The sequence below is a fragment of the Eubalaena glacialis genome, chromosome 17, assembly GCF_028564815.1.
Source record: "Eubalaena glacialis isolate mEubGla1 chromosome 17, mEubGla1.1.hap2.+ XY, whole genome shotgun sequence".
Lineage (NCBI taxonomy): Eukaryota > Metazoa > Chordata > Mammalia > Artiodactyla > Balaenidae > Eubalaena > Eubalaena glacialis.
The window spans coordinates 79,947,845-79,974,917 of NC_083732.1; the positions used below are offsets into that span (position 1 = coordinate 79,947,845).

General features: G+C 45.1%; 2 protein-coding genes across 2 annotated transcripts in view; one reads left to right on the forward strand and one right to left on the reverse strand.

Moving 5' to 3' along the window:
* EFR3A (EFR3 homolog A) overlaps positions 1-7,363 on the forward strand; it is a 96,712-nt gene extending 89,349 nt beyond the window's left edge. The window contains exons 22-23 of the mRNA XM_061171748.1: positions 10-59; positions 4,609-7,363. Coding sequence (XP_061027731.1) covers positions 10-59; positions 4,609-4,714 — 156 coding nt within the window. The 3' untranslated portion in view covers positions 4,715-7,363. The remainder of the gene's footprint in view (positions 1-9; positions 60-4,608) is intronic.
* A 4,356-nt stretch (positions 7,364-11,719) lies between these two features.
* Positions 11,720-27,073, reverse strand: part of OC90 (otoconin 90) — a 31,882-nt gene continuing 16,528 nt past the window's right edge. Inside the window, exons 8-17 of the mRNA XM_061171733.1 lie at positions 25,631-25,759; positions 25,437-25,478; positions 24,127-24,177; positions 21,745-21,792; positions 19,838-19,891; positions 18,550-18,855; positions 18,053-18,169; positions 17,256-17,427; positions 14,516-14,622; positions 11,720-12,012 (exon numbers count right to left, since the gene is read on the reverse strand). Coding sequence (XP_061027716.1) covers positions 11,720-12,012; positions 14,516-14,622; positions 17,256-17,427; positions 18,053-18,169; positions 18,550-18,855; positions 19,838-19,891; positions 21,745-21,792; positions 24,127-24,177; positions 25,437-25,478; positions 25,631-25,759 — 1,319 coding nt within the window. The remainder of the gene's footprint in view (positions 12,013-14,515; positions 14,623-17,255; positions 17,428-18,052; positions 18,170-18,549; positions 18,856-19,837; positions 19,892-21,744; positions 21,793-24,126; positions 24,178-25,436; positions 25,479-25,630; positions 25,760-27,073) is intronic.

Sequence of the window (27,073 nt, forward strand, 5' to 3'; positions counted from 1 at the left end):
CCTTTGTAGGCAAATTTGCTTCATGATAGACTTGCTCAAATATTGGAACTCACCATACGGTAAGAGTTTTGGTACTACAAGAGCAATAAAGCAACAAAATAGAAACTCTTAGATCCCTATAAACTTGTGGCTTTTTAAGTAATTGTGCTTTTCATTTAGGGTAAACACAAGATCATACAGTTCTCTGTCTCAGTGGTTATTCTGTTTACTGGATTGTCTGATACCATTTCTTGTCCAGGGGGCTTCTAGCTTTTCTAGCTTTCCTTTTTAGATCATTTATTCCTTTAAAATGGTCCTATAAGGACATTTGAGTAATTGGAAGACTCTTATTCTAATGATATGTTTAAAAAGGTAATTTCTCAGATTTAACCATTGTGACCTATAAAAACTACAGTTTTATATGGTTCAACCTCATAGTTCTTTCCAGGGCAATAATGATTCTACGTATGCAGATGGCTCACTTGAATTATTAAACTTCACTTGAGTTTTCCAAAGTCATGTCTGTTTGTGTCCTGTTTTTAGTTACTATAGTCGGCCCTCCATATCCGCAGGTTCTGCATTCGCAAATTCAACCAACTGTGGATCAGAAATATTTGGGGGAAAAAAAATTCCCAGAAAGTTCCAAAAAGTAAAACTTGAACTTGCTGCATGCTGGCAACTATTTACATAGCATTTACATTGTATTAGGTATTATAAATAATCTAGATACAATGTAAAGTACAAGGGAGGATGTGTGTAGGTCATATGCCAGTAGTGCTCCATTTTATATAAGGGACTTGAGCATCCAAGGATTTTGGTCTATGTGGAGAGGTCCAGGAACCAGTCCCCTGTGGATACCATTGAACGATTTGTATCTTATGCTCCAAAAACATAAGGTATCTAATATCGGTTTTTCTGTGGCTATTGGTTATTAAGTAATGAAGCACATGACAGAGGGAGAGAAAAACTCCAGGTTCCACCTAAGGAAAGAACCTCTGCTTATTCTTTTTTTTTAATTAATTAATTAATTATTTTTTTTTTAATTTTTGGCTGTGTTGGGTCTTCATTTCTGTGCGAGGGCTTTCTCTAGTTGCGGCAAGCGGGGGCCACGCTTCATCGCGGTGCACGGGCCTCTCACTATCGCGGCCTCTCTTGTTGCGGAGCACAGGCTCCAGACGCGCAGGCTCAGTCGTTGTGGCTCACGGGCCTAGTTGCTCCGCGACATGTGGGATCTTCCCAGACCAGGGCTCGAACCCGTGTCCCCTGCATTGGCAGGCAGATTCTCAACCACTGCGCCACCAGGGAAGCCCTCTGCATATTCTTATATTGACTTCAGTGTGGAGACTGGTCTGTGTATAATGTGGCACAGTAAAGAAGCCATAGTTAGAAATTGTGCTTCTGAAATTTTTTTTACATCGCCGTATCTTTTCAACTTGATTAACTAAATCTGTTTTGCTTCACACCCTGTATGTATCCTTATAAACAGAATAAACAGGTAGATGCTCGAGTTCACTTGCTTTTTTTTCCCCAGCCTTTTTTCTGCCTTCATACGCAAAGCATGTTTTCATCACTTTAACATCTTATTCTAGGCGTTTACCACCAATACTGCCCCCCCAAATAAGTTGAGAATCACTCATTTATAAAAGTTCAGAACAGAGAATCAGACTAAAATACGCAATATACTATATACCTTAGATTCAAAGAAAATTGCTGGGTGTGGGCATTTACGCACAACCGAAAAGTTGAGAGTTAAGTTTTATTTGGGGACCTTGCTGAGGACTGAAGCCCGGGAGACAGCCTCTCAGATAGCTCTGAGGAACTGCTCCGAAGAGGTAAGGGAGGAGCCAAGATATATAGGAGTTTTTGGCTGGAGAAAAACATGTAGTCAAACATCAAAAGATCACTGCCAATCACAAAGACCAGACATCTCAGGTTGATGATTTTAGTGCTTTTCTACGCATGGGAAGGTGCAAGGATCTGGGTGCATTGAAATTATTCCTTAGATATGCATCTTAACAGTCTAGGGCCAGTATCCAAAGAACAGAATGCTCCCTGTTTTTCTCCATCCTGAATTCCCCTCAGGGTGCACCATTGTAGGCGACTACAGTGGCTGATGGCTTGATCTTGCAGAACTGGAATGGCAGGCAACACTCCCTGTCCACAGCTTCTTTGATGCCTGTTAATTGTAACAGTAAATATCTGCCGCTTTATATCTGTGGTTTTTACTAATCCTCCCCACAGTCCTGAAAAGTTAGGTAGATCCTTTCCTCCCACCCACCCGCCCCAGGTAAAGACACTGAGGCTTAGAGAAGTAAAGTAACTTGCTGAAGTTTATCCAGCTAGTGAGTGGAAATAATCAAAATTCAAATTCGTAACTCATGTTCTTAAAAGAAATGTTGCTAGAGACCACCATGTTACATTTAATCACACTATCATAACTATGTGGGTTTAATATTTTAGAATAAGTATTGTGACTAATTCGGTTTCATTGGCACTGCAACTACTACTAATAATTTGTATTTATTAAGCCTTACTGCTAATAGTTATTTACTGAACACTTCTGGTGTTCTAGGCACTGTGCTAAGTGCATTCTTTCATTTAGTGTTTACAACAGATTTTAAAAATACGTAGTGATTATTTTTACTTTACAAGTGTAGAAACAGATGCACGTAGAAGTTTGGTAATTTATCCAAGGTCACCTAGTTAGGAAGTAGTAGTTTTGGGTACCTTACATGATACAGAGAAATGAAATAGACTTCTTAGTGTACCTTCAGGGTTTTCAGTTTCTATTTGATATATTTCCTCTTGTTAATTTGCCTCATTCTAACTACAAGATAGAGAAAAGAGTTTGTATTCTTGAGAAAAGAAACAAAATAAGCAATATTATATCTCAGTTTCCATTGTTCCTTCATTCACTTTGACCTTAGTACAATAAGAAAAAAATTACAAGAAATGCAAAGGAGCAGGAAAATACAGAAAAAGAATAAGCAGCCCCGCAGATGATTGATCCAATTATTGGAATTAGTAGACAATGACCTTAAAAGAACACACACACACATCAAAGAATTTAAAGGAAAAAATATGTATATTTTAGGAGAGAAATGGAAAGTCTAAAAAAGAACCAAATTGTAGTTCAAGAACTGAATGTTATATCTGAAAGAAAAAAAATGTTATTGGATGGGCTTAATAGTATATTGGACGTTATAGAAGAATTCGCATGTATTGCTCATAGGAGTATAAATTGGTACACTTTGCAAAACTTCGGCAGTGTCTTATAAAGTTAAACATATACCTGCTCTTGATCCTGTAATCCCATATCTCAGTATTTGCCCAGAGAAATGAAAACTTTGATTCACAAAAAGACATGTACATGAATGTTTTAGCAGCTTTTTTCATAATTACCAGATGTCCATCAACAGGAGAATGGAGAGAGAGTAGAAAAATAGTGGTACTCTTAATATAGTGAAATACTATTCAGCAGTAAAAAGGAACACATTTTGGGGGTAAATTTTCAAGAATGCATTGAGCAAAAGAAATCAAACATAAACGAGTATAGCTTGTATGGACCATTCCTATAGGCTGTATAGACCATGTGAAATTCAAGAACAAGTGACACTAACCTTCAGTGACAGCGATCAGAACATAGTTACTGTTGGATGTGGGTGTATGTGAATGGGTATGTGGGAGTAGGGAGAAATTGGTTGAGGACACAAAGGACCTTTTTTGAATGATGAAAGTGTCAGTATCTTTATCTATGGTAGAGATAAGAATGAAGTAATGAATTGAGGGAAGAACATTGGTATCATATGACAAAAGATCAGTTTCCGAAACTGATAAAAGAAAAATATCTGAGTAGAAATACAGGCGGTAGACTCAAATAGACAATTCATTTTAAAAGAAACACAGAATGGATACTAAATCTACAAAGGTATGTAGCATTAGTAGTAACCCAAAATGTGAAAATAAAAGAAAGAATGAATTCCCTTTTGCCTGCCAGAGTGCCAGAGATTAAAATAACAAGAAAGAATGATTATACCCAATATTTATAATGGTGTAAGAGGATGGGTAGACTCAGATATTGAAAGTATGAATTGCCAGTATTATGGCAGTATGTACCAGTCTCAAAAATGTAAATACACTTTGATGCAGAAATTCTGTGTGTAAGACTATAAACCAAGGAGACAGGATAAAATTATGTATAAGAATAGACCTGTCAGCATTATTTATGATAATGAAAAATGAAAATGAACCTACATCTGTCCGTTGAAGTAAATCAATTATAATATATCTATATATTGAAGTACCATGCGGTGGTCATCAAAAGAAGTTAATATATGTATATATAAGATTTTTTACTAGTGAAACAAAGTAAGCTTACATGAGTGGGTATAGCGTAATCCCACTGTAAAAATTATGTATCCATATATTCAGAGGAGAATGTCTAGTGTAGACTTAAAAACAGCTTGGTACCACTGTGATCTATGTAGCTTGTAGCTGGCCCGCAGTTCCGTCACACTGATCCCTGCGGTGAAGGAGACTCAGTCTGCTGCTGGCAGGTAGTAACGAGAGTGCTCTGTGAAGTGAACGGCTTTGCAATTCACTTGTTGACAATGCCTCGCTCTTTTACAGCCCTCCTCCCAGTCCATCAGGAACACTGACCATTACTTCTGGGCACGCCCAATACCAGTCTGTCCCGGTCTACGAGATGAAGTTTCCAGATCTGTGTGTGTACTGAGTGGCTCACGAAGACCTCAGCATAAAGCCTAAAAATTAGGGCCAAGCTGAGTTTTCGGGGTTTACTTAATGTGTGTTAACATACTTCTTGAAAATTATGATGGAATTTATCTTTAACCGAATGCTTGGCATATCAGATTAGATATTTTGCAGCTATATTATACGATTTAGAGTACTTTTGAAGATAGGTTTATGCCATGTTAATTTTTTTTTTGAGGTTCCTGATGGCTTTTAAAATTGAACGTATATTGGTCTCACATTAATTGTTAAATAGTATATTTAAAAATTTTCACAAACATGTAATTTAAAAAAAAATTAAGCCTTCAGAGGGTTGAAGATGTATGAAGTGTCTACTGTATTTCTTAGACATCTACGCAACTGCTTAAAATTAGAATTGCTGTTGTTTTTCTTTATCTGCAAAAGCAAAAACATACAAATATATTCCTAATCCTGGAGCTGCAAAACTGTTCTGTGGCTCTTTGTCCCCATGTTTTAGATGTCGTGGTGGGCATCCCTCTGTTCGTTCGCTGTAACAATATGTGACAGTCATTCCTCAACTTGTTTGTGGAAATGACATTTACTGAGTAATATTCCTAGAATATGACCCTAAAATCTCCGACTTTAAAGTGTCTAGTTCTTGTAATACTGTGTTTTCTGCCAAAAGTTTGACCGTTCTACTTGAGAGTCTTAGAGCTTGCTCTTGGAGTACTGAACTGTGCAATATTTTTTACATCATTAGATGTATTAGTTTACAGACAATGCTTTGAAATTATAGTAGTATTTTGCTGTGGCTCCATTAATTAAATGAGCTATATATTTAGTATAGGAAAAAAAGACATTTAAAACAACTACTAGTTCACCTGTGAAGAGTGTGTACGTTTTGATTTCTGTTGAGAGCATATTAATTTACATTTTAATATTGTGCGGTTTTTAAATCCTCATAGTCAAAAAATGCCCCAAATGGACTTTCAGTTTGTAAGATTTGAACTGCAAGTTGTATGCATCTCTGTTTAGGATTTGTGATATTACATTTGAAAAGAGTGCCTATGGGTTTAGCAATCAAGTGTGCTACAGATCGTCAATTTAAGCTTGTATTGATTTAAGCTACCAAGATTACATGTGCTGACAGACTTAAATTCTTAAAAATTGTGTACATTTTAGTGAATTCCATCACATGGCAAAAATGAACAATTTTCTTTGCAACTCATAAAATTCTTTTAGGACATTTTTATAAAATAATCTGTTTATAATTCTACTACCTTTTCAGATTTGATTCCCTTTTACATAAAACAATATACATATCAAAAATTGTAACCCAAAAAACAATTGCATTTTTAGCTTTAGATTTTGTTTGAAAAGTTGCAGTGAAGAAAGGCATGTTATTACTTGGTGTTTACAATTATTTGGGCACCTTTAGTAGAAACAAAAAAGTGAGGAAGTAATAATAGAACAAGCATACTCAAAATTTTTTTGAATATTTAAACCAAAGTACAACATCTTGAAACATCTTGCAGAAGATCCTAGTCTTTTTAAACCTATTAAATGATACTCAAGCATCCTGGGTGGTTTACTCACTGTAGATAAACAAGGCATTGTTTTCCAAGTGATAGTGCAGTCACCACCTGGGGGGTTAAATGGCCCCATTGCAGCTGTCACTGTAACTTTACCTCTTGACCAGGTAAAATGTTTCACCATTTAATAGGCCAAGTTTTATGTTTTTTTAATTTCCCTTTTTTTCTTCTGTATGTTTAAAGAAAGATTGTGTAAAAATCTAAGCAGGGGGACATGCAAAAACAATCATCATCCACTTGGATGTCATTTTATAGATTAACACTGTGTGCTTTTGTATGAAAAAATATATATAATTTAATAGTATAAGAAAAGAAGATATATATTCATTTGCACTCATGCAAAACAAACTTTGCTCTACAAAATTTCATGTTTCTCTGTGATTTAAAAATGCATGTATAGCATGTAAAGGAAAACCATTTCAGTTAATGTTTATCACACCTCTCTCTTGGTCTGTTTTGTAAACTGTAGATTTGGGTTTTGTGGGATTTTTTTCCTGTAGTAGTTGTTTTTAAATCACAGTAGACTTCTGTATATCCTAGATTACTGAACTGGTCTTGTTAACAACGATTCCCAAGAAATGAGGGGTCTTTTCTTAGGCTTTCTGTCCCTTCCAGGAGATTGCAGGAGATCCTGCACGTCATAGGTATGCCTACTATATTACAGCCAGTTTGGATACTGAAAGTTTAGGATGTGTTGAAATTCACTGTATTGCTATATTTTTGTAGATATTTAAAACTCTAAATAAAAACTGTTAATCATTCTCTTTTTGCTGTATACTGTTGCTTATATCATTCATTTTTTTCCTTGACATTGAATAGTTAACATTGAAATGTTCCTCCTATACTTGTGTTGTCTTTGCTTATACAGTCATTGGAGTTAACCTAAACACACACACACTTCCTTAATACTTCTGAACTCATTATCTTTTAGAATCATAATCCTGTACTTAACCAGCAGTTAACTTCCCCTTCCTCACAATATCTCTTTTCTTCCTTTCTGAAAATGGTACTAATTTGTTTTATTCATACCAATATATGTACTAAATGTAATGAATTGAGTTTTTTGAAATGTAACAATTCACTGTGCAATTCATATGTAAGCAATAAAACAAAATCAAATTACTTCTGTATAAGTACATTTTTGTAATAGCCATTGCATTTATTAAATAAACGTATTCACTATTTTGCTTTAGTTAAAAATGAAGAAATTCAGTGAAAATCAAGCTGCCAAATGGATTCATCCTCACATACATTGGAAGAATCAGAACCATAACTGCAGTCGTGGTAAGATACAGCTAAGATTAAGCTCTTAGCGTGTGCTTGCGAAAGCACGGTTTCCACCTCTGCATCAGTCTTACTGTTTGTATTTTCAACCCTACCCCTTTGCTGTATAAGTTACATGAAGCCTCTCTCTAAAAAAATAGCTCCTCTGTAGTACCCTCTGCCACCTGGTCTGCTTTCCTACCGCTGGCAGGAAAGCCCACCATAGCCAGATGGGCTTCAGGGACTTCCTTTAGGAGTTTAGCAAAGCAATGAGGAGCACGGGCTCTGGCTTCAAATCCCACCCTGCCACTTCCTGGCCAAGTAGCCTTAGGCAAGTGACTGAACTTTGAGCTTTGAAGTCTGTAAAATGAGGATAGTATGTTCTGCCCTCAGAGGTCATCTGTTGAGGGGTAAATGAATCACTTAGAAGAGGTTCCTCGTGTCATGCCTACATGGCACAGACTAGACACTGAGTCAGTGTTTGTCATTAATAATCCTTGAGTTCACTATGCATAGTGTCTTAAGCAACCTGGGCAGCTGTGTCAGTTCTGCAGTCTTAGGCCAGTCACTCCAGTTTTCTGAACCTGTTTTCTTTAGGTGTAAAATGAGCAGCCTGTGTGATACACTATCTCGTGTGTTTTCTTTTCAGCTGTAATTTGTTGCGTCCTGTTCTCTCATCTGATACATAAGTTCACATGAATGAAAAAGCATAGCCAGTGTGTAGCATCAAACTCTGCCTCTTAGTTTTGCTATATTACATTCACCTTGTACTTACACTTTGAGTCACAGGCAGACTTAGGAAGCCAGTAACTTAGCCTAGGTTCTCCCAAAGCAGAGCCTAAGACAAAGGCTTACATGTAGGAATTGCTCTGGGAAGCGATTCCAGGGAACCCCAGCAAGGAACTGGGCCAGTGAAGTGGAATGAGAAAAAGCTCATTAAGAGGGTTTATTTATGAATTGCCAGCACCATAGGTGACTGGAGATCCATCCTACTGGACAGTCTGTCTCATGAAATAATCTCAGAACTGTCCACCCAGGTGATGAAAGCTGGGGAAGCATGTATCCTCGGCTTCTGTTCTTCATGGTCAAGGGTGGCCCTGTTGACATTAACTCCCCCGCGTTTTTGGATTGTGTGCGCTTGAGTGCTGGGCAGTTTCCCAAGGTGTGCCACGCCTTTTTCTCAGAGAAGTCCTGTGTCCCATGCACGAAGTGTAGAAGTACAGAAGGCAGGCATTGTCAGATTCCACCCCCACGCATGAGGCAGGTTGAAGCCTGTGTGCAACTGGTTATCACGGCAGGATCTGGAGTAAGGTAGGGCTGGATGATGTGAAGTCAGGCAAAAGATATCCAATATAGCACCACCTAGTGTGGTATTTAAGGACAAGACTAAATCTAGGAGCATCAGATTTATAATTTCATGTTTCCACCATCTTAGTTTAATGAGTCAAGGGAGAGATTTTTTAAAGATGGGAGACTTTAGGGCATGTTTGCATGCTGATTAGAATGATACAGAAGAAGAGAGGGATGAATTGATATAGAATAAAAAGGAAATATTTGCAGGATTCAAGCCCTGGAAAAGGCAATAGGGGGGTACTGTACCCAGACCATAGGTGGAGGGATTGACCTTTGATATGGATAAGGAACACTTTTTTCATTGAAACAAGAAGGAAGACAAAGACCGCCGGTAATTTTGTAGCTTTGGTGGCTAGAAGATCAGGACATTCCCACTGGAAAACTTCAATTTTCTCAGTGGAGTATTAGGTGACGTCATTGTCGCCATGTGCCTTGCATTTCTGCATGTCTTGTGAACAGAGACACTATCTTTATTCCGGATTATCTTTTTTAAGGATATAGTACATCCTACAGACTTGGAACACAGAGATGGCATCTCCCTTTGGAGCCCAGGACAGACATGCTTCTTGTCCTGTATAATACAGATGATCTCTTTTCTGGGGTAAAAGGCAGGCTTGTGGCCAATTATAAATATTTTAGGTTCCCTATGTAATGAAACCCACCCTGTGTGTCGGTGTTACCTGACCCTCTTTGCACTGGCCCAGGGCTTGAGGAACCAGCATAAATATCATACTCGGGCTACTGCCTTTACTGTAAGTAATAAAGTCCTTTGTCTCTGACCCAAGCATCTCGTATCTTCTGCCAGCATCCATGAAATGCAGACCAACTTGTTAAGTTACAAATAAGGTAAAATCTCAGACCCTTCCGCTCTGGACAACTCTCAGCTGAGAGCAAGGGGAGGTGTGGAAGGTTTGAGGAGAGGAGGAAAGGGACCAAACAATTGTCTTGGAGAGCAGAAAACTCAGCTTACTAAGAAAAGGTTGAGCGTCCATTTGAGGTTTTTGTGGTCATGAGCTTCAAGTGCAGTGGGTCAGTTCAGTTGCTTTTGTCCTTCAGCAGCATTCAGCTGCCTCAGGTGAAGGTGTGGAGAAGGCAGGAGGTCACCATACCTGTGGGCGGCCTAGCACGGTGCCGGCCATGGGAAGCGGACACTTAGCACACACCTGCTGGGTTGAAGGAAGGGAGTGCCATCGGTGGCACGCCTCGCCTTGACCGCCGTAGTGCCTGCAGGCTGATTGCCGGCCACTCTCACCTGCATTTCTTTGCCTAAAGGCTTCCTCAGCCACCAGAGCCTCCGGCCCCCAGGTGCAGCAGGCAGGAGACATTGCCCTCCACGGGAGTAAAGACTGATCTGATAGAAGGTGATCTGTCTCCTCTCCCGGGGGTGTGTGTGTGTGTGTGTGCTATGCGTATTATACTTCCAGTGGCAACTGCCTTGATAACGCAGCTTTCACTGGCTACCATTCCTCTGCCGTCTTATCTCTTTGCTCTCCCCTCAGCGTTTCCTGCACTTTCCAAATAAACCACTTGCTCTCAAGTCCTTGTCTAAGGGTCCGCTTCTGGGAGGACCAAAATTTAAGCTGTTACTTAAAAGGTCACATTACTCAAAAGATTCCAATGTGAGGGACTTCTCTGGCAGTCCAGTGGTTAAGACTCCACGCTTCCACTGCGGGGGGCAAGGGTTAGATCCCTGGTTGGGAAACTAAGATCCCACGTGCCATGCAAAAAAAAAAAAAAAAAAAGATTCCAATGTGTTGGATTCATCAAAAGGTGCTCATCAGGTGATTTCGCTGGAAGGTAGGGAAGGGTATCAGCTGCTGGCTTGGCACCACGACCTTTTGATTTCTTAAGGTTTTCAATTCTTTAACGTCAGGATAGTTCCGCACCATGAGAAGGTCACGTACACAAACTCTTCAGAGGCTCTGCCTTCCCGCCTGTCTGAGGAGCAGGCAGGAACCCTGTATCTTCTCACTGCAGGACACGTGATTTATGGGAATAGAGAACCAAGGATGTGATGTGAACTATAGTTCGTGTCCTTATCAAATATTGCAGGGGATTCCGGAGGCACATTGCCTTTTTGCCTGATGCACAGTAAAATCTCAATAACTATCAGATGGGTGAGTGGGTGTGTGGATGGAGGGATATAATTTCCGTTTTTTTGTAATTCCCATTATATTAGTCTGTGTCCGAGTGGGCATTGGCATCCCCCAATCTTCCAGCCACTGGGATAAACCCTATCATTTTTTTTTAAATCAATTTAGTATTGACAGACCCACGACAGGGTTATCAGTGATTCTTCATGGAGGTGGCTGAGGCCATTCTAATAACACACGGGAAGGGCTGTCATCTCAGTGCTTGGCATATGTCTTTGGTGGGTTATTGGTGACCCATAGGTGATCTCATAAGATTGATTAAACATACTCCCTTCTGTATTTTTTTAATAGAAGAAAAAGTAGCTTTCAGTGATTGGGGAGTGGAGATATCTTTTCCCCCTCCATTCCTCTGCCATCTCACCTTTGCCATCTGTTCATGTACCAGTATCTTCAAAACAAAACCAGACAAAGAAACGTTGATGGGAATATTTATTGAGCCGCTACAGTGCACTCCAGGAAACGTATAACCACCCCCTCGTTTGCCTTCTCCAAAGACACATTCGGATGTGAGCTGACAAACATCACAATGCACGTGTGCAAGGGTCTTCCTGCCTCTCCCCCCTTTGAGCCTCTGCTGAGGGCAGAGAGGATGGAGATGGGCCCAGAGAGGTTACAGTAGCAGGAGGGACAGAACGACAGGGTGTGATGGTCATTTTCTCTGGGAATCTATCTGGGGCCACGTTGTGGCCTGGTCCCCAGGAGACCAAGTGACTTCCCCAGGAATCTTCTGGTTCTTCTCAGGCCCTCCCTGGGGGGCGGGGCCTCCTCGCTGTTCTCCTCAGAGCTGGAGCCAAGGGACGAAGCTGAAATGCTGCCGTCCTCGCAGGACGGCCGGTGGCCCTGGCACTCCTGTCTGCCAGGTGACTTGAGGCTTTGGTTATAGAAGGTGGAGGCCAGGCACTCAGCCGCCGTCTGGTCACAGACACAAAGCAGCTTCTCACACAGGCTCTGCCCCACACCTTGGGGGGCAAGAACAGAGTAGCAGACCTGAGACACCGCAGGATGCTTGCCCCTTCCGCCCTGTGCTCCCCGGCTCCATCTTGCACCTCTTGGTCCTGCGTCCACTGATTCCTCTACTGGGAATATTCTTAACTTTCTCCTCCTGGTTAGCACATACTCGTACATCAGGAATCCACCCGGCATCCCCCCTGTCTAGAAAGCTTCCTCCAGCCCCTCTGGCTAAAGGGAGTGTGTTCCCTGTGGGTTCCCATCGAATCCCACCCTATGGTTCTTACTATCACAGCAGAAATACATATATTTTTGCTATCTGTATTTTTATTTGCTCAGTCTGGTGACCCTACTTTATTTCTTGAAGGTTTCAATTGCATGTAGTGTGGGTTGGCGTGCAGAACACACGTGTGATTCAAAGGAAATAACGTATGTGAAGGTGCTCGGACATAGGCAAGCATTCTGCGCACGTTATCCTTGTCTGTGGTTTTCAAAGACGTATTTGGTCTGTTTAATGTTTTTTTTTCTGATCCTACCGCGAAGTATTCATCAGCCAGATCAGCCAGACCTTTTCTCATCACACTGACCCTCCACATCTCCTACCCTGGCCTTCACATCAGCCCCAGACATACTCGTTGCATCTCCACAGCAGGAAGCAGAAAGAGGAGACATAGAAGAGCAGAGTGGACCCAGACATGAGCCTGTTCCCCAGAGCAGCTCTGCGCTTGGGCCTCTGTGCCTTATGTGGGGTGGCCCGGAGCAGGCTCCGAGATGCCCTCATTTCTCACAACCCGGCACCTGCAGCTGCTACAGGACACCGTGCTCAGGGCTCACAGAGGGTCGGAAACAGTTCACAGAAGCCCTGTAGGGGTTCAAACGACACACACAACCTTCCTGGATTCAGTGAGACCAGAGGGATGAAGGCGCCTTTAGCTGAGCTGGTGGGACCTCAAGGCATGATTGCATCACAGACAACAACGATCATCTGATCCTGTCACTCATGGGTTCTAAACCCACCCCTGGCTTCTCACCCACTAGAGGACAAAATGTAAATGTTTCAGCCTTGGGTTCGTGATCTGGTACCTGTCTCGCCAGCCTCACCTTGCATCACCATGGTCCCGCGACTCCCACTATCTCTTCCCGAAATACAGAACCACGTGTCGTTCCCAAACTGCCAGGAGTTCCCCAAAGGCCACAATCTTTCTCTTCCCTTTTCTTGGAACACCCACACCCAGCGCGGCCACCTGGGAACCTGTTAACCTCTTGGAAAACCTTCACTGCCCTTCTAACTTCTCCCAAATTCTCCCATCCTGGCTGCCGTATTCCGCGGCCTCAAAACCCCTTTCACCACGGTCGCGGGCACCTGTACCACCTCTTAGCAATACTAATGATAATAGAAGAGTCCCTTGCTTGTCTCTCTTCCTTCCGGGCTGTGAGCAGTTTGAGGCAGGGATCATGTCTGTTCACTGTGTTCCTAGGTCCCGATGGAGGTTTTTTGGATAAGCAGATAATTGGGTGAATGAATGAATGAGTAAGTGACATGTAAAGCACAGAGCTCCCTCCTGGGAGGTGAGAGGCACACAGGATCCTCCAAGGCCGGGATTCCCGGAGGCCGAGGGACAAGGTAGCACTGAAGCCTCAGCCTGGGGCTTCCCCAGATAAAAAGTGAGGGTGAGACAGACCCTCTCAGGGCTCTCGAGAGATGCTATAGGGACCATTTCCTTTTAAACTGCAAAGGGTAAGGGAAATACATCCACTGATGTACATGAGGGAATGCAGCCAGAGAATGGAGACGAAGCCAGTTGTAAAGCAAGCCCAGCAGAGTGAGGCTCCTGGGAGTGGGGCTGTTTCCAAATGACCCCTCCCCCCTGCCCCCCACCCCCCAGGCCCTGAATGGCCATGGAGGCGCCTCCGGCTTCCACACCTGGGAGGAGTGGAGATGCAGGCCCACCTCTTCCTTCAGCCGGAGACACTCCCCTTTTTATGGGCTTCCTCAGGGGACCTCACTTGGGAAAAGCATTCTGCTTCTCAGGAAAAGAGACCCACTGGCACAGTGAAGACTCGGTTCTGGGTCTGAGGCTCTATGGTTTCACAGTTCCAGCCCCAGTTCTATCACCTCCTTCTACCTGTGTGGTCTTGGACCTCAGTCGCCGCCTCTGTAAAATGGGAAGTCTCGTGGTGCTACCTCATAGGATTGGTGTGAGGATGAACTCTGTTAATACACATGAAAAACTCAGAAGAGCACATGGGAAGCACTCAATAAGCATGGGTAATTTACATTATTCCCCGTCTACTCTTATTGGCTCTGTGACTTTTGTCAGCTGACTTAGCCTCTTGAACTTGAGTCTCCTCCTCAGTGGAATAGGAGTACTAATGTGTGCCTCGAAGTTAAGAAACGTTTTAAATCGCATTAGAGATGAACAAGTGCTTGGGAAAGCATCTATAAGATGAGCTGTGGTCCTGATGCTGACTTGAATGAAAGAACAACCCACTATGCTGGCTCACAGCACTTACACTTGGAGGTACCATCCACGCATACCACTGGTGACCGAGGAAGCCTCTCGAGCAGGCAGCCCAGCCTTCTCACCTGCTCCAGACAGCAGTGATGGGACAAACAGCACCTAAGAGCAAGGAAAATCGCTTACTGCCCAGAGCCCCCAGCTGTCCCCATAACTCCCTCCAGGCCTGCTTATCCCATACTCCCTATATTAATGAGAGAAGCCAGTGCCTCCTTTCCAGTGCCACTGGACTGATGTATATACATCCCAAGGGCCACCATGTATGGTTGTTCAGGTTGTGGACTGCACAAGGATGCCACATCTAAGGCAGTGTCCATCACACTGGATGTATCTTACTCTTTCTTTAAAAACTTGGTGTTTTTATTGTGACTCTGTTGACTGAAAAGCTGGGTGACTTGCATATTTATTACAATAATTTTCCAAAAGATGGAAATAAAGAGTCTTGAGGAAGGGGTACCACTTCTAGCATACCATATGGGCTAGAAATAACCCACTCCCTCCAACCTTTTACATAATAGAACAGTTAATCTCACATCCATAAGGTACCCCCTTTGTCCATAGCCTTAAAGGAGAACAGAGTAACTATCTCGAACGTAAATAAAGAACTGCATCTAGGAAAGTGTCCAGCAAAGAGCAAGACCTCAGGAAATAGATGAGAATGAATCATGTTCTTGCTTTTTAGACCCACCCGTCTGGCCTGATAAAGCCTCACAGTGTCCCCCCAGCTGATGGACGTCCCGAGGGAACTTGTGATGGCTCCAACCAATAGGGGGCTACAATTGCTCCTTAAATCCTCTCTTTTCAACTCTCCCCTGTCTTTTAATCACTCTCACTCGGTCCTGGAGACCACAGCCGGAGCTGGGATCAGGCAGACTTGTGGCTTTTTGGTAGTGCTTGTGCTTGGCCACGTATGGGCTTCACCACCCATTCTGTGGTGCCAGCAGTCAGAGGAGGAACAATCCACCTCTCACATCACATTAGCCTGCGTGGGATGAGAACTGCAGCCCCCATTCTGCTGTTATGACAGCCGAGCCACTACCTTGTGTGGCATTCGGCTGGGGTGGGTGGCGGTGGATAGTTAATATAATAGTTAAAATCTAAAGTCAGTGAATCAGAAATCATATATGATCCAACTACCCTTGAAAACCATTCAAATGTCCCAGAATATAAAGTATGCATGGTTTGGAAAAGACACTGTTGCAGAAAATAATATCATTTTGACTAACCCTTCCTTGGTCAAGGCTATGGCTTTCCATTTTTCCATTTCTTCCTAATGGATGTCAAGGAAGCCGTATCATAGCTCACTTGCCTGCCTGGTCAAATCTCATATTTTTTGTGAAATATGGTCAGTACAGGAAACCTCTTCAACAGCACCCCCATATTCTTTCCATAGGGTTCAACAGAACACAGTGACTACTGCTACCTAGATTTCTATTTTGCCTTATCTCACTGAGTGCTGTGGACTCAGGAACAATCCTTAAATGGTTCTCTGTCTTGGAGAGTAGAGGGCATGTTGTAAAGCCCCATGATGAAAACACAGTGATTCTACAGTGTGGTATACACTTTGCTAGAATAAAAACTTCTTTAGTATCACCTGGTGGGAGGTAAATTTTCTGAAGTCTGCCTGGGCAGCAGAGCCCCTGATTTCCCGGAATGCCCTGCAAAGGTTGGATGATGGGGCTGGATGTCTGTGCAGTGGAGACAGGAGAGCTATTGTGGAGGTAGGTGGGTGTGTGAGTCATACAGCCATGAAGACGCCACGTGACCTGCAGTGGACATGTTCCACGTTCCTGCCAGTACTGTATCCTTTGTGTTAACTACAATAAGACTCGTCTTTTTCACTCTCAGCTATAGTTGTTGATTCTCCCCTGGCAAGCCCAACATCGGAGGCGGGCATACACAATTTCACTAGAGCTCTAACTGGCCATGAACTGGGTGAGTCTTCACGTGCAATCAGTCTTTAAACCTGATCAGTTCTGCTCTCAGAATATTCCTCTAACTCATCTCCAGGTTGAGTTCCCCATCGTTTCCTCTGTGTCCCCACTGCATTTGTTATAGCGGGTGGTATTTTGTTGAATTGTCCATCTCTTTTACTCAGCAAGCTCCTGTGGGGCAGAGGCAGTTTGTTTTAATCTGCTTTGTTTAGGTTTAATCCTTTTTATGTCTCCAGCACCTAGCACAGTGCCCAACACAGAGCAAAAGCACAACAAATGTAGGCTGAATGCCTATATAAATGAAGGAATAAATTAATGAATGCATGAGGTCAGTGAAAATTCTTCCAAGAACAGTAGGTAAAAAAATTGACAATTACACTTAAAAGTTGTTGAGAAGCTCATTTCAGTGTGTCATCCTGCAGAGCAAATCAACTAGGGACCCCAATTCTACCTGCTGCTCATTGCAAAATAGGCAGATTTGGGGTCTTCTGAAGTGTCTTTGCAGATTGACCCTCTTAGAGCATCTGGGCGGTATTCGTGGTGGAGCTCTAGACCAAATCGAAAGATTTGGATCTGCCTGGCTCTGCCCCTTCGTGGCTGAAGGACCTCAGACAAGTCAGCCTCGGGGCCTCAACTGCTCATCAGGAAAATGGGACCATAATGGCAACAAGCCCTCCTGAGTGAAATAACGCCACTCGGCGAGCTCTCTGTGAGCCTGAAGCGATGTCCGACGTCGAGGAAGGCTATCATCTCTCGCTGCAGCATCAACACTGCCCACCCGCCATCCTCGCCCGGCCGTACCTGTCCAGAGCATCCCTTGGCTCGCCTTGTCCTTCCTGCCCACAGTAACAGCCGTAAGATTCAAATTCCTCTGGGCACCGGGATGTCAGACAAAAGAGCATCTCTCCAAGCTGTGGCATCACCCAAGTGTTGTCCCCGCTTCCCAGGTGCAGGAAGGTGAACCTGTCACAGGCTGATGAGAAACAAGGACTCTCTGTCTCTCTCTCTGCCCTCCTCCTCCTCTCCCCTCCTCCTCAGCCTGCAACTTGTGCTAAGCTAAGCAAAAGCCCACTGTGCAAACTCCATTGTCCTCAGTTCAGAGGGGGAAGAACCACGAAGCCGGAGGCCTGCGCAGGGCTCCTCCCCAGCCTCCCTCTCGAGAGCCCTGCATGCGTGGAGGGCTTGCCCAGGCATGAGCGGAGTCCTGTGTGTCCCACTGGCTGTGGCTGCTTGCCGGTGCGGGGCCTTTGCTAAGGCACCCGAGGGAGGAGAACCATCCAAACCCAAGTGTTTCATTCTTTCCAGCAAACCATGCTGCGGATGACGCCCAGCTCTTTCCTTCAGGGCCAGTAAGAGCGACAGGAGCCCTCGGTCAGGGGTTCCTTTCCCCGGCTCGGCCTCCAGCAGCTGATGGCTGCAGGCTCATCTGCCCGCTCTGAGAATCGAAGTGCTCAAGCGGCAGGAGGGATGGCGCCTTCTAGTGGCACCAAGTGGGACAGTCACAGTACGATGCGGTAGCTGAAGGGGCTTGGTTAACGACTTCACCAGAGGATCCCAAGGCCCGGAGAGGACAGACATCTCTGCCTGCTTCTGCTCACCTTTTCCAGATGTCTCCTCAGGACCACTTCTGACGGATGACACAGCCAACCCCAAAGATTTAATGCCGGCAGGGACGATGGTTACGCCTTTAGCTGTGGCAACAATCTCTGCAGACCCTGAAAACATATACCTTTATGGTCCATATTTGAAAAGTGGTTCAAGAAGAGGTTTGCAGATGGACATGTAGTCAGGGCCAAATGCAGACAAAGCATCGGGAGAGTGTCTTCAAACTGGGTCTGCAGGCATCAGGGCAGAGCCTCAGGGATCCATGGACACTACGTGAGAATTTCCAAATTTCCTACGATAACATTAAAACTGACAGGACCCCAAGCTAGACCACCTGGATGACATCTCGTGGGCTTGAAAAGTCATAGCCTCTCAGGCCCGTATTTGTGCTGTGTTTACCATCATGAGCCTGCCAAGTGAAGGTCCACGATGATGCTCATGGGTGAAGAGAGAAGAAGAATGGTGGAGCGATTAAGCCAACTCGCAGTACCCAGTAACGCAAACTCCTCAAAGCACTGCGTCAGCTTCTCCTCATACTCAGAATTAAGTGCAAGGTCCTCTCCATGGCTGTCAAGGCTGCCCGTGATGTGGCTCTGCCTGCCCCATGTGCAGGCTCCCTGGCCCTGTCTGGATCTCCCTTTGCTCTCAGACCTCAGTCCCACCAGCTCCTTTGGCTGGAGGCAGGGAGGTCTCCAGCCCACAGGCCAGATCTCCAGCCCAGTGTGGTCCAGACCAAGGGAGCCTCGGTAGGCTCCGTGCCCACTCATCTGCTGACCCAGGCTCAGCTCCCAGCGCTCTGGGTAAGACCTGGGCCTCTGACTTGCAGTCCTTCCCCAAATCCACCATACTGGTTTGCTTCATACATCTGGGCTTCTGTCTCAGCTTGCTCAACACTGGTCCTGATGGGTTAGAAGCAGCCCTTTAGTAGTCCTGTCCTAACCTCAGTCTCCTAGGTTTAGTATCCTGCCCAGCTCTCCAACCCCACAAAGGTGAATCAGAGGGAACAGTGGAAAATAATGAGCTACCTTTATTTTCTATTAAAAATGGGTACAGGTTTTTTGTTTACTTGTTTTTAAATAATAGTAGGCACTATTGGCCCCTGGCGTGTGCATATGAATGTAAATTGGTTCAATTTTTCTCCAGGGCAATTTGGCAACATATTGAGAGCCCTGAAATGATTATACCTTTTATCCAGCAATTCAACTTCTAGGCATTTATCAGAAGTGGATGGGCATAAAGAAAGTGCATGTCTATTATTTATAATAACACATGTTGGAAATAATTGGTTAAACAATTTATAGGATTCCATACAAGAAACCATTGTACAGCCTCTAAAAATCACGTTACAGAAAAATATTTCATGTCAGGGGAATATCATCTCATTGTATGAAGTGATACAACTCAGACTGCAAAACCATGGCTGCCAAGGGATCTCAAATTCGTTTTATTTATGTTCACAGATGTGCTCACTGTGGGTTGGGGCAGACTGGAAGAAAGCATCCTCAAATATTAAAAGTAGCTATTTTTGTAATGTGGATTTAAATAGACAACTAAGTACAGTTTTCTATATTTTTCTAAATGCATCTCTTTAGCAGGTAGGTTTCAACATCTTCCTACTAATGGATCTATTTTCTGATTTCACTTGTCTAATTTTGGGCTGGGGGATATAAAAGTAAATTGGCTTCAATGATTTCTTTCATTCTGGGGAACACACTTGATTTCATAAATATATGGGGGACAACAATATATACAACATATACAAAGCTGAGCATGCTTACCTGGAGAAGGTGTGGCCCTTGCATCTTCTGTGTCTTCCTGGACTTGGCCTGGTTCTGTCCCCAGAAGAAGAGAGAGGGAGTAAGCATTAACTCCAGTCTGTCCCATCTTGGTCTCCAGAGGCAGCTCCCATCCCACTGAGCCCAGGAGGCAACGTGCTCCTTGCTCTGCCCCTGGTCGCCTCCCAGGAGAGCTGGTGAGGGCAGGGTCCCTGCTGAGCTAAAAAAACCCCAGACTCAGGCTTGCTGATAAACGCAGCCGCAACTTGTCATGCTGGAAGCAGGTGAGTCTGTTGAAATACTTTGAGAAAGCAGACTTCTCCAGAATTTGAATGAAAATAAATAAACAAATAAAAATCACATGTTTTGAACAGGGGAGAATAAGGCAGCAGAACTGTGTGATTCCAGTTGCTTGTGGTGTGGCTCCAGGAAGGCTGCTGAGCCCTGGTTTCTTTGTGAAATGAATCTGTTGCTGTTTAACAGTCATTAAGCTTCTGGTATGCTACAGAATGAGTGTGTGTTTCCCCCCCCACCCAGATTCATATATTGAAACCTAACCCCCAATAGGATGGCATTTGGAGATGGGACTTTGAGAGGTGATTAGGTCATGAGGGCAGATCCCTTGTGATGGGATTAGTGTCCTTATAAAAGGGACCCCAGAGAGCTCCCTCATCCCTTCTCCCATGTGAGGACACAGTGAGAAGGTAGCCAGCCGTCCATAACTAAGCAGTGGACTCTTACCAGAACTTGACGGTGCTGGCATCTTGATCTTGGATTTCCAGAACCATGAGAAATAAACGTCTGTTGTTTATAAGCCACCCAGTCTGTGGTACTTTGTTATAGCAGCCAGAATGAACTAAGACTTACTACATGCCATAGACAGCACTAAGTGTTTCGATTACATTAACTCAATAACAACCCCATGAGTTAGTACTATGCTCACCCTCATTCACAAATGAGAAAGGGGACACACTTGCTCAAGGTCACGGAGCCAGGAAATGGTGACATGCAAACCTGGGCCACCTGGCTAAAGGTGACCCACTTAACCACTATGCTAGGCTACTATTTCCCTTCTGGCTGTACCCCAGAGAACTAGAGGTGGGAACTCCAAAATGCTTTGGAAAGGAAGGAACTGCCTTAACTTCAATGTGCCAAAGACCAAGTTTATGATGATGTTATGTGAAAATCAGGCTTTGAAATTTTCTGATGTGGACACAAATGCTCAGCAAAGAGAGAAAATCTCGGCAGTTCTAAGCTGGGGCAGATGGTTCTCGTCAAAGGCGGAATGTACAGATTCAGAACCAAAGGAATACGAAGCTGTACTACCCCGGGGAAATGACCCCACCTCTCAGAGCGCCTCCTTTATCTGTAAAATGGGGATAACAACGGGCCTCTAGGATGAGGGAGGATTAACTCAGAGAAGGTGCATAGGGGCCTAGGAACCCGCCGACACATCGGAGGTCCTCAAGAATGTCACTGCCTATTAAGCAAGGAATCCGTTTGTTTACTTAGTCACTCTTAGCATTTAGTAAACCATTATTATCCGTTATTTTTACTTATTAACGAAGGAGCCATGGTTGTTGACCACAAGCAAAGTAAATATGTTAATTCTTCTGATGACATCTCGGTCTAGATATTTTTAAGTAGGAGGTTGTTCTCTGTGAATCACTATTGTATAACAGAAAGCCTGAATGAAGTCTGGGGTTAGAAACCAGTCTACAAGTCACTGCTGAATGACAGAGCTTTTAACCTCCCAGAGCCCCAGTTTCCGATATAATCTGCAAAATGGGTATAATAATATTTCCTCCAGGCCATGTCAAAAACTGGTCACCAGAACTGAACACAAATATTTAGGTGGCATTTCTCCACTGGGTTTCTTGCTGTCCTCCTATGTAGTCCCCTCTGCTTACTTGTCCTGGAGAGAATGGTCAGTCGGGCAGCTCTGGTCTCAGCCGCCACTGTGAGAAGAAACCACCACATCTCAATTACCAACCCAGCTCAGCACCTTAGCTGGGCAGAGGAGAGAAGGCCCATGGCAATCTGATCAGACTATGTCTGGATGTTGTTGCTCCATTACTTCCCAATTCAGTGGACAAGAGGCCAGAGAAGGGCCAGTCCTGTGTTTGGCAGAGAGACCAGCAAATGACCTCTTTGGGAGAAAGGGCCATTATTTCCCCTGGTTGGAATGGCTTTGTTGGGGAAGGCAGCTGAAGAGGGAGTTTAGGTCTAGAAGTAAGGATGGAGACAGTGGCGGCCTCAAATCTCAGCCCTACCACCCAGCTCTGGGCTTGGACAACTTCCCTCTCCATCTCAATTTACCATCTCAATATGGAGGTTACAGCAATTATTTCATAGGGTTGTATGAGCATTCAATGAGATTATGTATTTTAGGCAAGTCGTCCAGTATCCTGCATGTGATTTGACATTGTGTGCGGTTTTTTATAGTCACACTAGAATTTTTGGAAGAAGATGCTGGCCCAGAATCTTCCCATGCTCTGTCTCATTCTCCAGTCACCACAACAGACCGGGATAATCATCCCTTTCCAGGGATTGGTAAACTATGGCCCGGCCCTCAGCCCGTTTTTGTAAATAAAGTTTTATTGGCACCACAGCCACACCCATCCAGTTTTTCTGCTGCAATGGCAGAGTTGGGTAGTTGCGACAGAGATCCTCTGGTCCACAAAGTCTAAAATATTTACTATCTGGCCCTTAACAAAAAAATGCTGATACCTGCTTTATGCAAAGGGGAAATTAAAGCTTAAAGAGCTTAAACCATGCTTCCCAAGTCACACAGATGAAAAATAGGAGAGCAGGGAATCCATCCCAAATCTGCCTGACTCCAAAACATAATTTCGTCCCATAATGGTGAGAACAACTACAAACCCCAGATCTTTTCCTCACAAACTGTCCCACCTGCACGTGCATGATTAATTTTTGAGCCCGCATTCAGGCTGCCCCCTCCTCTGAGGGCATTGGTGGCCACTGCCTAGGTCATGGATGTGAGGGGGAGAGTGCGTGTGCGCTGGGGAGCAAAGATGAGAGTCTATCCCCTCACCTCCTCCCATTAGACTCTAGACTCTTTGAGGAACCTTATTTACTTTGGGTCTTTTCCAGGGTTGTGCCACAAAGGGATGATGGTTCAGGCTGAAGAAAGTGGAAAATGTACGAATTTGGGGTTATTTTGTGCTTGTCTGGTGGGGCCGTGAAGCCCGTAGCTTATCCTCAGTTTAGAAGGGACGTGGCCACTGCCAGTCATGCTGGGAATGGCTGCCGGTTGGAAGCAAGGTGTATGGTGGAGCTTTGGTTTGGCGTTGGTGCCATTTCCTCTTTTCTCTGGACCTGGTCTCCAAGGCACGGGCTGTCCGGAAGCCGTTGGGGATGACATGCCCTTGGACATGGAGGATGGCTGGGGGTGAACACATGAGCCTCTGCTTTTAACCTGGCAGAAGCAGCAGCAGCAACAGCAGAGGAGAGCAATACACAAACTTGTAGGGCGGTGGGTGTGCAGCATGATCTCCCTGAGGTGAAGAGTTGCCAGAGTTAGCAAATAAAAATCCAGGATGCCCAGTTCAATTTGGATTTCGCATGAACAAAAGATACATTTTTAGTAGAAGTAAGTCCCATGCAAATCCTGGGACATACTTATATTAACAAAGTATGTGTTGTTGATCTGAAGTTCAATGTCAGATGGTCGAGGGCGGGGTCTGCGTTTTATCTGACAATTCTCCTAAGGTGGGACTAGGAGTGTGGGAGAAAGCTGAGCAAGTAGAGAAGAGATTTGGCAGTCAAAAGGAAGTAGGAGGGGTTCTAGAATGTTCCTAAGGCAGTTCCATTGTAAGCCCAGGCAGGGAGCATTTTAAGGGAGATAATCCCAGCAAGCAGGCAGCTGGCACACTCAAAACACGGCAGAAAGAGACTCACAGACTTTGAAAACAAACTTATGGTTACCAAAGGGGAAACGTGGAGGGGGGATAAATTTGGAGTTTGGGATTAACAAATACACACTGCTATATATAAAATAGATAACCAACAAGGACCTACTGTAGAGCACAAGGACCTCTACTCAATATTCTGTAATAACCTACATGGGAAAAGAATCTGAAAAAGAAGGGATACATGTATATGTATAAATGAATCACTTTGCCGTACACCTGAAACTAACACAACATTGTAAATCGACTGTACTCCAATAAAAAATAAAATTTAAAAAAAGAAAAAAAATAAAGCTACTCTACAAAAAAAAAAAAAAACCCACGGATATTTGGGTTCCATACCGGTCCCCCTGTGCTCACCTTCTCCTGAGAGGGCCGTCAGGCTGGAGTCCGTGGGCTCCACAGGAACCACTGGAAAAAGAGCCCCCAGAAGCAATGAGTGAGGGATGCAAGTGCCAAGGGTCCCCAAGGACAGGCTGGGTGGCTGCATGAGGCAGGAGGATAAGGGGGCTGTAAAAGATGTTCCAAGAAGGGCTGCTTGTCCTGCCTCGGGATACCTCTGCCTCTCGCACACCGCCCAGGACATAGGGGTGCCCAGCAAGGCCCCCCCTCGGGAAGCCCTCCAGCCAGGGCTGGGTTCTGGTGGGGAAGGCGACACCATTGGACACAGGCTGTGGACGAAAGGGCTGCAAACTCTGAAGGTTTGTGCCTATGGAGTGTGGTCCCAATTTGAGAAGACCTCTGTTCAAGGGGAAGGCAGATGGCAGAGAGAAAAGGGCGCTGACTCAAAGTCCATAGAGGTACAACCCGCGCGCACGCGCGCAGCCATACACACACGTCAGCCTATACATGCCCATACACAAACCCACGTGTGCACACACCCATGCACACTCATAGGCACGGGCACACCTGCATCCACGCACACACAGCCATATCGGCGTCCTCTTTAACAAACACTGCAGTGCTAATTCTGAGAAAGAGACCCCGGCCTCGGGAAAGGAGGGATGGTTGGCCGAGGTGCACCTCGAACTTCCCATCCCCAGGTACCCACGGTATCGGGACTGAAAGATCGTGGGAACTTTGGCAGACAAGGAATGATGGGCATAAACTTAACTCTCACTTTTTTCATAAGATGCATGTTTTAGAGTCAGAATCATCCCTTGCTTAGCTCAGTAGACAGTTATAAGGAGGCTACCCTGTCCTGAAAAGTGACACATGAGAATACAGCTTCCCCTTCAAGGGGCCTCACCTGGATCCAGGCAGCTCCTTGGGCTGCAGGCTCTGGGGGGCGGAGGAGGGGGACAGCCGGTCTGTTCCCGGGAGGCCTCAGTGGCCAGGAGCGCCCCCAGCCGGGAGGGGCCTTGCCCCATCTGAGCACTGGACCCTGTTCTGCTTACAACTATAGGCCGAGAGAAAGAACCTGGGGTCTCCTTCCTAACTGGATTAAATTCACACCTGTCTACGTAGAAAGGGCCATTTGATTTTGGATGTGAACTGAGTTTATCAGAAGTAACGGCGTCTCCGGCTGGGGGATGTGGGCACGTCTTCAGTGCCATGGGTCACTCCAGCTGTGGTGAGGCAGGCCGGGTGGAGGAGGTGTATCCACCCACTCCCATCAGTAGCCAGACCCCTGTGGTCCAAACAAGAGCAGCTTCCCGAGAAGACCTTACCTCTGGGCAGAAGTGTCAGCAGCTCTTTCCTGCTGGTTGTCTCTGAAGAGAAAGCACATTAGAGAAGTGGTTTTGGAGAATGTTAGAAGACGCTGGACTTGGCATCTGAAGAAACGCAGCAACGACTGGTCCCATACCAGCTCCCGCCACAGATCGCCAGCCCCACCGCTGGTGCAGGGCCCGGATCTTCCTACCTGGAGGCTGAGCCAGACAGAAGGACGTGTCCAGAAGGTTCAGGGAAGAGTTGATACTGGACTGAGCCAAGCACTCTATGGCAGCCTTGTCACAGGTACACAGCAGGTGCTCACAAGCGTCCCCGGACTCTGTCCACAGAGCAAGGGCAGAGCAGACCAGAAGAGCTCACTGGGAATCCCAAGAGGTGAGGCAAACTCTAAAACTGACTCCCACTTTGCCCCCAAAGCCCTGATTCTCTTGCGGTTTTCTTCATCTCATCCACGCCAGCTCCATGCCTTCAGCCGTGTGGACCCAGCCCGGGAGCCATAGGCACTCCTTTTCCCCCGCACTTACACTGATCCACCAGGCCATCCTACCGGCTACTCTCAACCTATTTGAGTCTGACATGCGTCCCCATCTCCACTCCACCCCCCATCATCCCCTGCCTGGGTGATGTGAGTGGCCTCACCGGTCCCCCCGCCTCCTTCCCGGCTGCCCAGCCTCTTCTCACTGAGGGGCCGGAACAGTCCTTTTCAAACCCAGGTCAAACTATACCTTTGTGTGTGTGTGTGTGAGTTCAGAACTTTGAGCCACTTCCGCACTCAAAGCAAACGCCACCGCCCCCTGTTCCTTCTCAGACCTCGCCTTCTTTCACTCCTCCCCCGTCTCCCCACTTCTGACCCACTGTCCCCTTGTGTCTGGAACACACCAGGCACCTGGAGCCTGGGGTCCACCACGTGCTGCTTCCAACATCTGCTCTTCTGAGTAGCCACAGGCTGGCATCCCTTCTCCTCTCAGTCTTTGCTCAACTGTCATCTTCCCAAGGAGGCTTCTCTTGACTTTCTTATTTAAATAGGAACCCACACCCCAGCCCTCCCTATGCCTTTCCTGTGATTTATTTTCTTCCGCAGATCTTAGCATTATGTAACATACCGTATGATTTGTTTCTGACATTTTCGGTGTCTGACAACCAAGAGGAAATTCCAGAAGGTCAGGGTACCCCCAACACGTAGGCGATTGTCTTACACTTGGTGTAGGTGCTCAGCGCGCATTTGTTGAGCGAGTGAATGAATGAGTCTCGTTTCTTCGTGTTCACTGTGTTCCTCACCTTGTAACTTACACCCTTCCTGGTGCTCTGAACTCCAGCCAGCCCGTGTGACCTGGACTGTGGGACCAGTCAAACCTGGGCTCAAACTCTGCCTTAGCCACTTAGCAGCTATGTGACTTTGGGCAAGTTATTTAATTTCTCTGAGCTTTCCTCGCCTTGTCTGAAAACTGGGGATAATGACCCCCATCTAATAGGGTTGTAAGGACGATCAGAGTTGCTGTGTATAACATCCGTGGCACATAACAGGCACTCAGAGAGGATGCCCTAATATACTACCCCAGCGTGCCATGGTCCTCTTCCCTCAATGCCTTTGCCTATTCTACTTCTTTTGCCGGGATTGTCCAGAGACATGAAA